Source organism: Budorcas taxicolor, chromosome 1 (assembly GCF_023091745.1).
Source record: "Budorcas taxicolor isolate Tak-1 chromosome 1, Takin1.1, whole genome shotgun sequence".
NCBI classification, from domain to species: domain Eukaryota; kingdom Metazoa; phylum Chordata; class Mammalia; order Artiodactyla; family Bovidae; genus Budorcas; species Budorcas taxicolor.
In genome coordinates, this window is record NC_068910.1 from 138,568,022 (window position 1) to 138,583,669 (window position 15,648).

Genomic DNA, 15,648 nt, shown 5'->3' on the forward strand with positions numbered 1-15,648 from the left:
TCTCAGGATTATAGAACAGTATTCTCTGTGTTGTCTCATTTCTTTCCTCAAAAAAACTTGAGTCATTTCATAAGCATCAGCATCTTAATCCTCCAGGTCCTCTGAGAGACAGAAAGACAATATAATGATTGCATTTTACTAGGAGAACTGGCCCTGGAGATGAGGATTTTGTTTGCTCAGTTAATTATGTCATTCACCACTATTATTTACAGAATCTAGAACAGTGCCTGATTCATGGTAGAAGCTCAATAGACTTGTGTGGAAGGAATGAATAAATAAATGCATTCATTGATCTGTGAACTAAACTCCTCTAATATGCCAGGCATTTTGCAAGGCACTAGGGATCTAAGGATAAATAAGACTTAGTCATGGTCCAGGAGACATTAACTGACTGGTGGGAAAGAGCGACAAAGAATAGAGGTACAGTTGTGAGAATGAGATCTATAAAGGCACATAGGTTAGGAAATGATAGGATAATAGTACAGGAAATGCTTAGGCTTCTCATTAACTCACAGTGACCTAGAGTCCCTGCTTCACTCATCTGTAATTTAAAATGGTGAATCCTGGTGACTCTGAAAGAAAACCATTGCAAGTTTTCCCAAGAATCTTAATAATCCCCTATATTTCTTGCCCAGTTTTAGGGATGAGAAGAAGGATTTGCCTGATCTTCTTCACACTAGGTCAGAAACACAAATTCTCAAGTGAAGGAGCAATTCAGTCTTTAAAATACAGGTTCTTGGGTTCTTCTCCATAATTCTGATTTAGTAAGTAGAAGCTAGGGTGGTGGTGAGAGAAAAACAGGATTTTTAGCAAGCATCTCCATGATTTGTATTCACACCAAGCCTGTGAGTTATTGATCTATTATTGTTTTCAAGTTTTCCCTCTGTTTGAACACTATGAAAAATGAACTGGGCATCTAGATTCTGACAAAATTCCAAAATGCCTTAGAAGCAGGGTATCATTATATAAGATTTCAGATACAATGCTTAAATATTGAAGTACAAAAAGTTTTCAAAGTCATTAAAAACACATTGTTTCCTAGCACTGACAAGATATTTAAAGGATTGATCTATTTAGGAAATCTAGTTGATGAATATAGATATACTCTGCTAAGAAACCATTTCCCCAGATTTTCCATCCATGTAGCTACCTCACGTTTATTTATTTATCAGGTGCCAAGCTTTAATAAACATCATACATAATTAAATTTAAATTTGGTCCATACAATAAAGAACTTGACAATCTAATAACCAAGATTAAGTATATAGTTTCCCAAATATGAAGAACAGAGGAGATAATCTACTTAGAAATATATAGTCATATTTTATTTTGTGAGTCTTCCCATTTGGAGAGTAAAGAGAGAAAGTAAAACATGGAGCATTCCTCACCCATCCACAAATTTTCCCTTTTATTTTTTTAATGTAAGACTAAACACTGTTTCCAAAAATTAAATATGATGGATTGGTTGGTTGAGTGATAGCTAAACAGTTTCCTCAATGAATTTGAGCTTGCTTGCATGAAAAGCAAGGACCCAGTATAAGAAATAAAGAAAGAGGGATACACAAAAGTTTCTGATCATGAAAAGTCATCAAAAAATACAACCTCCTATTTCAGTCTTCCTAGCAGCCAGGAAAAGAGAGAAAATGCAAAGATGAACATAGTTCTCACTTTTCAGTAGCAAAAAGCAAATGAAGACATCAGGAGTGACACATTTACCCTGGAGAGAAACTATCAGAGGGTATCAAGGGGACTGAAACTGGGTCTCTTGCATAATAGGTAGATCTTTTATCATCTGAGCCACGAGGGAATCCATCAAGAGGAAAGCAGGAAAATTATTCGAGAAGGTTCCCTGCTCTCACCTTCACTCATCCAGGAACTGAACACATCTTGACATCTTAGTGACTGTCCTAGACAGGTATACAGACACTTGGAGTAATTCTCTTACCTCATGGACACAGGGCCCTGTGAAAAAACACACCTACCTCATCCCCCATCCATCCAAGCTGTCTTCATATTAGAACAGTTTTTTTTCAGGCGAGTGACACTTCATCTCCTAACTCAGCCCTCCCTGTCCTTGCCTCCTCTGTTCAGCCTCCTGAAAACATAAGAACTTTCTGGCAGAAGAGATCCAGGTGCCTCCTAACTGGGGGCTAGCTCCAGACCAATCACCTTGTATCCCAGAACTCTGGAAGGAAAAAAACAAAAAAGCTTTGATGGATAGGCTTTACCAATTTCTATAACAGGGATACTCCAACCATGGCTGATTCCAGTGTGACATCACTGAATGTGGAGCTGTGGAGTGGTATTCACAATTGGCTTGGTGATTCTATAGGACCAAACTTAATTCTCAACACTTGTTACACCACTGAGAAAAAAGGCATGCTTGTTAGTACCAGAGGAAAGAAATCTGAGTGGACAGCAGCCAAAGAGGATGGGTTTGCCTTCAGTGTTCAACTCCAAGCTGATAGAAGCTTTTTCCAGAGAATAGAGACAGAAAAACTAAGCAAGGGGAAGGCAGGGGAGAGAAAGAGCGGGGCTGCTATGAAATCCTACTCTTTTACTCCTCAGGTCTTGTGGGAAGCCAAAGTCAGAAAAGAAATCATATCTATATACCACGACCTTTATCCTCTTGGAAATCTTCATCTTTAGAAATACAACCCAAGTGTAGACACTTGTCCATCAGATCAGTTCTTTGGAAAAGAACAAGGAAGAATTGATCAGAGTGGAGGAGACAGGCTTCACTCATTGTTCTGGAAGCCAATTAAATTGTCTCAAATCCTAGCATTAGATTAGAAGTCAATAACATACTTAAAAATATAACCCATGTTTCGGTGGTTCTGGGTTCATTGAAAGTATAAAATCACTTAACTCCAATGCTTTGTTTCAGAGCAAAACATTACGAAAGCACAAGTAAGCCTAAGACCTGAGTCTCCCTGGTGAGATTGTCCCTGGGATTTCTCTACCCCCACCTCCATTTAGATGCCCTCATGGTCCTCTGTGTTCTGGATCTTCCTGCCTGGGAATGCTCTGTGCACATCCCCACAAAAGCTGATGAGCAGCACCTCAATTAGCTAACATACATGGCATGAAATTCTGCAAGAACTTGACTTTCCCTGAGGTTATCTGGAAACGTGCTTTAGGAAATGAAAGGAACAGGTCACAGATGAAGACTAGTGTGAAAAAATAAAATGACTTTTGTCATTTGTAAAATGAATGTTCTCTGTATAAATTATAAAGTATAGAAGCAGGCTCTGGACTGCTAAAATTGGGAATTTTTTCCCCTGAAAGCAATTTCTCAAAAGATGCTAATCTTACTTTTATTATTATTTTAAAATGGGAGGGCTCAAAGACTAACATACCTGTTATACTCTATGACATACCCAAATGCCAGCAGTTGGATGCCATTTCTCTGCATCTGTGAATTTCTCAAGCCTTCTCTCCTTCTCAGGTCTCCATTAGGAGAGCGAGGGATTAACTAGTGGAATCACCTGGGAACTTTTTTCCGAACACTAATAAAGCTGCTCCCTAAAATCCCAAATTTCATGGAAATGGATGATGCCAGAATCCCCTGGCTTAGTATTAACTCTTTGGAAAACCTCAGACCTCCCTCCCTGCCAAGGACGCTAACGATGGCTTATCAGAATGGAAGCAGAGTGATTATATGAAGTTTGAAAATGCTCACCAGTGATTCTGACATGGTCCTTCTGCCTCTTTGAGGACTCTCAGCCTAGTCTTCACCATCCGGAGCCTAAAAGGCCCAGCAGACAACATATTCTCAACAGTTATTTGGTGAATAAATTGACAAATGAATGAATGAACTAATAATCATGTTGAAAAGAGATATAGACCGTTGCCAGAGAAAATATTCCTAGTCATTCATGCTTGGTTTGTAAGAAATAAATAACTTTCAGCACATTTACTAGTATCTCATGGTTGCAAGAAATCTCAGTGCTTCTTCGAGCGTAGCCCATAGCCAGTGCAGAAATGCCTTCATAACTTCCCTGTTAAGAAACCCTTCAATCTCTTTTGAAGAGAGATCTTCTACATCCAAAGTAATTATGAATGGTTCTGAATATTAGGCAAGTCTACTTAATTTCATTTAGACTACTGAGTTTCGTGAGGCCACCTGGAGTTGTTCTAGGGCTTCCTTTCCCTGCCAGCTTATCAGATTTTTAAAGTCAGGGAATGTCATCTCCTTTGTTCCTTGGAACTTTGCTAATGTGACCCAACTCAAACCTCGTATTTTTTCTTCTGGTTTTCAACCAGTGGTCAACATCCCTGAAAATTCTATGTGGTTCATGCTGAGATTGAGATGAGTACATGATCTCTAGCCACACAATACATTTTGGCAAGAGACAGTGGAAAAGGTGAAACATCAAGGGGCAAGCCAGTTTGTGATTCAAACATCGTTGCTGTCTGACAACATAAACGTTGAGAATCATGTTTTATTTGGCAGGCATTCTGAGGACTTTAAGCCAGTGAGACCGGACTCTCAGATCACTCTGAGGGACAGCTTCAAAGAGGCAAGGGGGTTGAGGAGCCAGGACATATAGGAATTTTTGCAACAAAGACCAGGTAGTGAGAACTTCAGGTTACTGTTAATTGAAGAAAACTGGAGGTCTCAAGTTTAAGAATGCAGCACTTTTCTATGTATGGGAAGATGCAAGAATCTGGGCTCACTGAAATGATTGCTTTGGTATGGACATTAGCTCTCTGGAGCCAGTATCCTATGTTTTTTCATCCCGTGTCTCCTCAGCGTGCACCATCAGAGGCTGCAGCAGTTGACTGCTACATGGCGTGCTAAGTTATCTCAGCTGTGTGCGACTCTTTGTGACCCTGTGGACTGCAGCCCTCTAGATAGCAGGCATCCAGTTTCTATCCTGAGTTCCCTCAGGATGAAACTTCAAGGTGGCTGCGGCAATGTGATGGTCAAATGGCTACAACGTCTTTTATTCACTGACATGACAGGCAATATTTTTTATTCACATGTTCCAGATGTCCCCTAAAGAGGATCATCACAGGCCAGTATGAACCTACTGGATCTCAGTTCTCATAAGAGCTGGGTACCTCTCCTTTAATGGTAACATTAGAAACCATCTCACCCAACAAAGAAAAAGGTCATAGGGCACTTGGCTTGCTTCTTTCTAAACTGACTTCCACAGCCTGTGTGCTGCTATCATTCTGTAAACTGGGTTTACAGCCTTGTTAGGGGAGACAGTATTCTAGTCGTGGTTCATGAAGGTCCTCATTAATTAATTCCAATATTTAGGGAACATTCTCTGTGACAGATACTGTGCCCCTAGATGTCAGAAAAATAGAGCTGAGAAAGCTCCCTCTCTGCCATTAAAGAGAGCCTAGGAAATTCAAGCTAAAAGACGTGCAATTATATGTTACAATTCAAAGAGGTTACTAAGAAATGAAGGGTTATTAGGGACAAGAAAAATAATTAATTAATTAATACAGGAATGGAGACTATGTCAAATATAGTTGTTACTTATTAAGGATCTGTCATGTTCTAGGTGGGTTTCCCAGGTGGTGCAGTGGTAAAGAATTCACCCACCAATGGAGGAGATGCAAGAGACACAGGTTTGATCCCTGGGTGGAGAAGATCCACTGGAGGAAGAAATTGCAACCCAATCCAGTACTCTTTGCCTGGACAATTCCACGGACAGTGGGGTAGCAAAGAGTCAAACATGACTGAGCATGGCACATGTTTTAGGCACTTGTGCTAAATGCTTATTTTGCTACTAATAGCAATTTTATTAGGCAGGTATTATCAACCCATTTTCTAGGTAAGAGAACCAAGGCTCACACTTCATTCATCCATTCAACTCATTTAACAAATCATTCCTCAGTACGTTCTATGAATTAGGCCCTGCTTTAGGCATTCAGAATATACCAGTGACCTCTAGATGCTTATGTAATAGTGGAAGATAGTCTATTGTTTGCATGCCGATTAACATGTAAAAGATAAGGTATAATTTCAGATTATCAAACAGTCTATAAAGAAAAATGAGTTAGGTTAAGGAGATAAAGATAATCTGATTTGGTGGTCAGGGTAGCTATTTTGAATTGGAGAAGAGCCTCCAATAAGGAGATGCCATTTAAACAGAGGCCTGAATGAAATGAGGGCATGAGCCATGCAAAGATGTGAGAGAAACTGGCCCAGGTAGAAGGGGCACCAAGTACAAAGGCTTAGCAGTACCCAAGCCTGTCGAATCTCAAAGTGCTTAACCCTGAAACCACAGAATACATTTCAGAGCTTGGTGGAGTCAAGACATAAAAAGAATTCAGTGAGAGGCAAAGTGATAGATAAGTGTGAGTTATTAGTATAGGACACTTGTGAAGGCTAAAAGTGGACAGGCCAGAGGACTCTGCATAAGAACTTAGTGGGCTACCTTTTTTTATAATCAAAGGGAAAGTGGGGAGGGGGAGGAGACTACCTTCTTCCTCATCCTTGAGTAGACATCAGGCTTCCATCATCAGCTTCTCCTCTAAATCAGGTGGGGGAGTCTTCTTGTCCCTCCACAGTCAAACCCAGATTGTCATGGAGCTATTCAAATCAGTAGAAAGGTGGTGGTGGTAGTGGTTTAGTCACTAAGTCGTGTCCGACTCTTGAGACCCTGTGGACTATAGCCCGCCAGGCTCCTCTGTCCATGGGATTCTCCAGGCAAGAAACTGGAGTGGGTTGCCATTTCCTTCTCCAGGGTAGCTCCCCAACCCAGGAATCAAACCCAGGTCTCCTGCACTGCAGGCAGATGCTTTACCAACTGAGCCATGAGGGAAGCTAACATATGCTAAAGTGTAGTAAACTATCTCAGGTTTCAGTGTAAAGAGGTACTTGTACTTTAGAATGTCATTTCCTCATATATATATGGGATCATTAACTTACTTACCTCAACCAGCAAGATGCAGGTGCCATTGACCTGTATAGTTTTGTTATTAAGCAAGCCTGCTATATTTACAATGTCTGGATTGTTTTCTCAAGTGATATTAACTTACAGTTGCCTCCTAAAGCTCCCTAAATTTCCCTCTCTATCTATAATCCCCTAGTGGGATTTCTAACAGTTTGGTTATCCTACTCTGTCCATATGACCACCAAGCTATCATCAGATTTAGCTCTCAAAGGCTGCTGCTAAGTCGCTTCAGTCGTGTCTGACTCTGTGCGACCCCACAGACGGCAGCCCGCCAGGCTCCCCCGTCTCTGAGATTCTCCAGGCAAGAACACTGGAGTGGGTTGCCATTTCCTTCTCCAATGCATGAAAGTGAAAAGTGAAAGTGAAGTTGCTCAGTCGTGTCCGACTCTTAGTGACCCCATGGACTGCAGCCCACCAGGCTCCTCCATCCATGGGATTTTCCAGGCAAGAGTACTGGAGTGGGGTGCCATTGCCTTCTCCATCTCAAAGGCTAGGCAGACCTTAACAAAGTGAAGGATGTGGGAGGGTATTCCAAGGAGAGAGAGAGGAAAACCAAGTTTAGGATTCTTAGAAGTTCTGAATACTTGCCAACCACAGGTTATTTTGATGGCTTTTGGAAAAGGACTTTAACCACTAAAGTGGCTTGAGCTATGTATGGTCCTTTCTCAATGTGAGACTTAAGGACTTCTGACGTCCCTTACAGTAGTACATGCTATTTGACTTCACTGTTTCTCAATATCTCTGAACCACGGTGTTTTCACACATGAGGAGTCGGAAGACCTTGGTTTGAGTCCTTGCAATCCCTTGCAAGTGATAATTGCATTTGGACTATCATGGCTTAGAAGTCAGACAGCCTTGGACTCAGCTCTCCGTCACAGACCAAAAGTCCATCAGGCAGATTTTCTCCTCCATCTTTACTGAGGGAGAGAGTAAAGTGGAATCGTAGAGACCATGGTGGGAAGCCTGGCTCTGCTGCTTTCTCGCTCTGAGACTCTGGGAAAGTTACTTAGTTTCTCTGAACTTCAGTTTTCTTTATAATAATGATGATAATATAAAGTCTCACAGGAAAAATGTATATGAATGGTTAAATGCAGTTTCTGACACCGTCATCTCTGCTTAAAAGTTACATTGTCATGATTAATATTAGGTATGTGCATCTTCGTCAAAATACCCACATTGACTAGTTCTTCCCATTGGCAAAGTGAGAATATCAGTTCTTTCTTTTGTTTTTAAAACTATTTTAAATTTAACTTTTATTTTATATTGGAGTGCAGTTGATTTACAATGTTATGTTAGTTTCAGGTGATTACAGCAAAGTGGTTCAGTTATATATATACATATATTCATTCTTTTTCAGATTCTTTTCCCAGATAGGTTATTACAGAATATTGAGTAAAGCTTTCGGTGCTACATAATAGGTCCTTGTTGATTTCTTACTTTATATATAATAATATGTATATGTTAATCCCAACCTCCTAATGTATTCCTCCCTTAGGGCTTCTTATTGTAATGTACATGTGTGTGGATTTACAAAGTGTTAGCCATGAAAGCTGTATACCATCTTCCAGTTCATTGGTTCATTCCTTCATGTACTCATTGAGTTCAAAAACTAAAGACCTGTCTAGGTGCTAGAGATACCAAGGTAAGACAGATATGATCTCCAATATCAAGAGCAATCTAGAATTCCTGAGAATTCTAGGAACACTGTCATATCTGTTTCTTTTTAGCTGCTCTTAGAATATAATCAATTTAAAAAATGCCTTTCTAAATTCATTTTGATTCATGAGTTATACTGTACTTAAGGTATATTTAACAGAAAAACAACTTGTCCACCATGTGCTTTCATTTACAAATATAGTAGTATTTTGAGATTGGCATATTAATTTTTAATTGAAATCACAAAGTCCCTTAAGGGGAGAGAAGGGACTACTGCTTCGTGTTGCCTGTACTCACTTATTGATAAGCATGTTGGTGTGACACTAATAGATGATCAATCTCCTACAGAAGGTTAGTGTGCGGGCCAAATGCCATTGAGGTTGAAATCCAACCCATATGGAAGCTTCTTGTTAAACAGGTAACTGTTTTCATTTGTTTTTAAAAATAAAATACTGTTTTTTCCTTTTTCATTTCTAGCAGCCAGGGAAATCTTAAAAACATGGATACTTTGACAAGGACAAAAATCTGTATTTTGTGCAACTTTCTTTGGTTATTTCCATTGACTTTAGTTTCTACTTTTCCTGTCTATTGAGGCTTATTTTTTATTATTATTTTAATAAATATATATTTTTTTTATTCCAGGATTTATAACTGGTCCTTTTCAATAATCACTTGTTCTAAATTCAAATCTGCTTAAAAAAATTCCTTCCCAGTGTGAGGGAGAGATTTTCATTTCATAATCTCCTCTTTGTTTTCTTCAGTTTTCGATGATGGCTATAGTGGGATTGTTATCATTTCATGATCTCTTTGAAGATTTAAAAAGTATTATTTGATCCTTTTTTGTATTGTTCTATCACTCTATTATATCTAGTCTCTTGATAGTGACTTCTTCCCTTTTTAGTGTTTCTGTTTGTTTTAGAATATTTTCTCTGTATGCTGTGGAGTTTATCTATTTATTTTAGTAAGCTCAGCTTGGCTGGGACTTTCCTTCCTCCGAGCATCCCTCACTCCTTGCTCACTTTCCTTCTCTGGGTCATACTGGCCACCATAGGTCCCAAGTTCAGAACTGGAGCTTGTATTGGAGGTTTGTGCTCTGTCCATCGTGGATCTGTTGGATGCAGGCCCTCAGTCAGTTTGGTGCTTGGCCAAAGTCACAGCTGCACCACAAACTTGTCTCTCCTATTCCGCCCTCTGCTGCTGGGAAACCCTGGCTGCTTGTGACTTTTCTCAGCCTCTGCTCTGGGGCAGGACAAATCCAGGGGCTATTGTTGTTATCTTTAGCAAGCCTGGTTATGTCTCCTGCCATTTGTCGGATACTTGCTGCTGCTGCTGCTAAGTCACTTCAGTCGTGTCCAACTCTGTGCGACCCCATAGACAGCAGCCCATCAATCTCCCCCATCCCTGGGATTCTCCAGGCAAGAACACTGGAGTGGGTTGCCATTTCCTTCTCCAATGCATGAAAGTGAAGAGTGAAAGTGAAGTCGCTCAGTCGTGTCTGACTCTTTGCGACCCCATGGACTGAAGCCTACCAGGCTCCTCCGTCCATGGGATTTTCCAGGCAAGAGGACTGGAGTGGGGTGCCATTGCCTCCTCATAAAATTGAGCTCCTAGCCGGTGATCTCCTGCCTTTGTGTAAAACCTAACACACTGATCAATCTGTCTCCGCTCAGTGCTCCACGTTCCCAGTCTGTTTCTAATCCACAAAGATGGCCATCTTGGTTTTTACATGGCCATTTTTAAAAAATAATTTTTTATTAGACTTTTTGTTTAGAACAGTCTTAGGTCCACAGAAAAATTGATCGGAAGGTACTGAGGTTTTCTCTGTATCCCATGCCTCCACATAAGCACAATCTCTCCTACTATTAAAAAGCAGATTGCTTTTAAAACTTCTTATTCAAGTATATTTTCAAATTACCAAAGACTTTCAAGTGTCTATTTAGTCTACTTTGAAAAGAGTGCTAATATTTCCTGTCACTTATTAGGTCTTTAGTAGAAAAAATAACAAGAAAACCTATGTCCTTACATTTGATTTCAAAAGAATATTGAATAAGAGAACTGAATTAATTAGGATGGTTTTGTTTCTTCTACAAGAAGTATTTAACCAATTTTCTACTGAGGTTATACAAACTCAAAATTGTATTACTAGAAATGCATAATTTATAATTAAAGCATTTCATGCCGAACAGACAGAAGAGCTATAATTTGTAAGAAAAGCATGTTGCAATGGAAATAATAAAAAAGTTGAGGAACACAAGCTTTCTTAACCAATGAAATACAGCCAAGGGTTTCAGAAACTTTAAAGTTATATCCTATTAACTTATGAACCAGATGTCAGTTTATTTTTAGGACAAAGGTAGAAATTTATTTAATATATTAGAAAATTATAGAAGATAGAGGTAAGAAAGAACAGCACTGATTTTACGTAATATTTCATCTAATTCATTTTAATTATAAAGAGCACTTTACTGAGAAAAAGAAAAATCTTTGTCCGGCTCAGCAGGGGTGTTTAATTCAAGCTAAGTGTGTAGGTCATGTGACCTTCTCTAGCTCCCTGGGGTTTGCCCTCTCTGCTATTATTATTAATAGCAAAGTCAGCAGGACTAGAATGGGGACAATTGAGGGAACAAAAAAAGTCCAAGATATTATTAAGAGACCAAAAATACCTGCTTGGAACTGGTGATACATTCTGCACATAATTCTCACTACAACTTTGAATAAGACGTCTCTCTTTCCTGAGTAAGACTATCCCTTCTTGTTTAAGAGAATGTCCATGCTCTCAGAGGATCTTGCTAAGACCTGTAACATGAGAGTATTATTTTTAAATGAATTATTTGGATAAAAGTGAAATCCTTCGTTTTCATTGCACAACTTGACTACATCTGTAGCATGTGATTACATGAAAAAGAAGCCTGCGGTACAAAGTTCAAAATTGAAGTTTGTTCTTAAAAGAGTCTGAATCATGTTTCTCCCCCAATGTGGGTACATCTGTTTTAAAAGGTACACTATTAGATTTTGTTATTGGTCAAATATTTTTGAAAGTTCAAAATAAATAAGAAGGATCAATTTGTGAGCATGGTTCTGAACGCCTAAAATAAATTCGCTTCTACCGTATCACATTCTATGAGCTTGACATTGCCTCTACTGAAATTAATGGAGCTCTGGGTGAATTCTATTGTTGTATGTTGCAAAAATGAAAGAAAAAAACCCTATAAAGAAATGACATCATCTAGACTACCATTAAGGTCCATGCAGGTGACCCAGAATCTCTTCTCGTACCTGCAGGTTTTAAATCCATTCTACGTGTTACAAGTCTTTACCCTCACTTTGTGGCTGTCTCAAGGTTACATCGAATACTCAGCGGCCATCATCATCTTGTCTGTTCTCTCCATTGGCTTAAGTGTGTATGATTTGCGACAGGTAAGAACAGAAATCATAGTTGGATTCTATTTAGCCTCAGGCTGCACGAAAAGCCAAACATATGGTTCCACTGAGAGCAAAGAGTTGCTTCGTTAAACGTAAGTCATAATAAAGCAAAAAGCAAGGGCTTACTAAATCTTGGATCTCAGAAAGAGGGTTTCAGGAATGTCAGATAGATTTAAACCTCTTTGCAAACTCTGATTATCGACTGAAGGCTGCATTGAGTAACTATGTTCAGAAGGACTCTGAGGCTATGTCTGAGTGTGATAGGAAAATGATGGATTAATGATGACAGTATAGTACCTTTCTGTCATCTTCCATCATTGTTCATCTTATAGCCAATTAAAATCTTCCTTTTAAGGAAAATCAGTCTTATAAATGATATAACAGCATATTCTGAAGTGGATGGCTTCCCTAGTGGCTCAGACGGTTAAGAATTCATCTGCAATGAATTGAGACCTGAGTTCAAGAGCTGGGTCAAGAAGATGCGCTGGAGAAGGGAATGGCTATCCACTCCAGTATTCTTGCCTGAAGAATTCCATGGACAGAGGGTTCTGGTGGGCTACAGTCCATGGGGTCGCAAAGAGTCAGGCAAGGCTGAGCGACTAACGCTTTCTGAAGTGGAATCTAGCTGAGCATTACTTGCAAACCCACAGCCCATCTAAGTCTCTGTTTCCCACTGCACCTTTCCAGAAAATGTTCTGCTACTTTGCTCAAGATTCATCAGGCTAACCTAGGAGGCAACTTCTGAGTGTGTCTCAATGTGTTTGTTGTATATTTTTGGAAACGTGATTGTGAAATTGACTTTTTAGACAGGGGAAAGAGTGATGCTTGTATCTGTCAACTCTGCCGAACTTTTAAAATCACCTGGTCTCAAACTTCATCCGTCATCTGGTGAAGAGGAAGCTAAGATACAGGGGGTTGGTTCGTGTCCTAAAGTGATTTTGTGACAGAATCAGGGCTTCTGGTTCCCTATAAATGAAATTCTATGACATGTGTGATATTTCTTTAGCAGAAGATCCTTTCCAAAGTAGCACATTGCTGGGAAAGAAAAGTCAGACCTATGCGTGAGAGGAGAGATGCCGTCTAGCTGTCAGGAGTCTGGGCACATGTCAGTAAAACAGACCTGGAGGCTTTAAACAAGTCCAATCGAAAGAGATTTTTATTCTTACTCTGTTTCAGTCACTAGGCAAATATGAGGTCTAAGATTGGCTTTTTATCTGGTTTTAGATTCTGCAAATTTTGAGTTAAGGAAGTGTTTGATGAGAAATGAAAGCAAGGCAATATATTTAAAGAGTTAGAAAGCAGGACTTAAAAATGAAAAGTTAAATGAACGGAGACACTTTGAGCTAGAGAGTGAAAACTAGAGGGGTTTCTTTTGTTTAGGGTTTTTTGTTTGTTTTTGCTTTTTTAAAAATGAGTGGCCTAGTGTATTTCATCATGAACTAATTTAAAACCACAAAAGCCACACAAATATTAATAATGATCAGTAAGTAACCTGCCTTTCATGGTGACAATTTCTTTGTGTCTGGCTGCCAAGTCTAGGGGAAGAGTGACTGTTCTGGTGAACTCTTAGCATGTGAACAGAAGTAGGAAAATAGACACCAGGACAATAAAGGATCTGCCAGATTCTGTTCAGCCACAGTAGGAAACAAATTATAGTTGTTTTACTTTTGACATTTGATAAAGGTATGTAATGTGAAGCCCCAAATCAAATTTCTAGCTCCTGGGTTTTGAGAAATCTTTGTTTTAATAGAATGGATAATTTGATACCTTCAAACCACTCATGTGCTTTCTGGCTGATGTCAAACATCAGTGAATACTGTTCTTCTTCCATGTGCTTCCTTCTGTTGGGAAGACACATACTCAACATATACCTGAGTATATCATCGCTGACCATCTCAGGGTTCTAGGAAAAATACAGAAAGATCTGAGGACTTTGGCACGGAGATCTTTTCAAGTTAAAATCCTCCCTCCCCCCACACACTAATCCTATTTGTATTACTTGACACTGTTTGTTACTGGACACTTTAGTAGTCAGTTTCCTTTTCTGTGAGATGTCTGAGTGTGTGTGTGTGTGTTCATTGTTATAGTTCAGTTCAGTTCAGTTGCTAAGTCATATCCAACTCTTTGCAACCCCATGGACTGCAGCACACCCTATCACCAACTCCCGGAACTTGCTCAAACTTATGTCCATCAAGTCAGTGATGCCATGTATATAGTAGAGAAAAATAAATGAAACAATGCATTTGAATTACATATGTTCCTAGTCCATAGAAGGCACTCATCAAATGTTACTTTTTGTTACCACTGATATGGTTGTTGCTGTTTTTACTGTTATTCTTGGAATGGAGAAACTAGATTATGGAAAGATGGGAGGTGGCCTAGAGAGGGAAGACAGGCATTCTAACTTGAACAAGGAAGCAGTGCAGGAAGGCCCCAGGATGGGCTTCTAACCACTACTGATTCATCCACTGTGGCTCTGGGAACTGTTTCTCCTCTCTGGACTCACTTTCCTCAGCTGTAGATAGTGGAGGTTAAACTGGTTTTTTAGGTCCCGCCTTTTTAGGATTCTATCATTTTGCCAGGGCTACCAGCAAGGCATGAGCAAGAGCCCTTGAAAACTTTAAACATTAATTAAGAAACTGGCTGGCCACGGAGAATGTGGGGGCATGTGCTGTAGAGTAAATTTCTATAGGACCCTATTAGTTTTAGACTGATTAATCACATAAACTACTCTGTCAGGAGTGGACAAATAATAGAAGACCATTTTAACTCCCTTCATCACAAAAGGAATATATATTATAAATACACACCAGTAGCTCAGGGGAAATAGATGGGAAAACAATGGAAACAGTGGCTGACTTTATTCTGGGGGGCTCCAAAATCACTGCAGATGGTGATTGCAGCCATGAAATTAAAAGACACTCCTTGGAAGGAAAGTTATGACCAACCTAGACATACTTAATATCTGCATATTAAAAAGCAGACATTACTTTGCCAACAAAGGTCCATCTAGTCAAAGCTATGGTTTTTCCAGTGGTCATGTATGGATGTGAGAGTTGGACTATAGAGAAAGATGAGCACTGAAGAATTGATGCCTTTGAACTGTGGTGTTGGAGAAGACTCTTACGAGTCCCTTGGACTGCAAGGAGATCCAACCAGTCCATCCTAAAGGAAATCAATCCTGAATATTCACTGGAAGGACTGATGCTGAAGCTGAAACTCCAATACTTTGGCCACCTGATGCAAAGAAATGATTCATTTGAAAAGACTCTGATGCTGGGAAAGATTGAAGGCAGGAGGAAAAGGGGATGACAGAGGATGAGATGGTTGGATGGCATCACTGACTCAATGGACATGAGTTTGAGGAAACTCCGGGAGTTGCTGATGGACAGGGAAGTCTGGCGTGCTGCAGTCCACGGGGTCGCAAAGAGTCAGACACAACTGAGTGACTGAAATGAACTGAACTGAGTTCATGGAATCCAAGAACCTAAAGCATAGATGGACTTCACCAGGGGGCTGAGCTGAGGAACTTGGGTTCCTCCTCCCAGCCTCCTTTTCTATGGCAAGTATGCAATGAAGCAAACATATTTTGGAGAAAATGCTGCACCTTCACTCCTTTTTTTTCTGAAAACTAGGTGTACCTAGAGCTCTG

The 15,648-nt window shown here is 39.8% G+C and overlaps 1 protein-coding gene across 1 annotated transcript in view; it reads left to right on the forward strand.

The window, feature by feature from the left end:
• The window catches only part of ATP13A5 (ATPase 13A5), a 116,126-nt gene that overhangs the window by 21,039 nt on the left and 79,439 nt on the right, over positions 1-15,648 (forward strand). The window contains exons 6-7 of the mRNA XM_052643038.1: positions 8,922-8,991; positions 11,856-11,990. Coding sequence (XP_052498998.1) covers positions 8,922-8,991; positions 11,856-11,990 — 205 coding nt within the window. The remainder of the gene's footprint in view (positions 1-8,921; positions 8,992-11,855; positions 11,991-15,648) is intronic.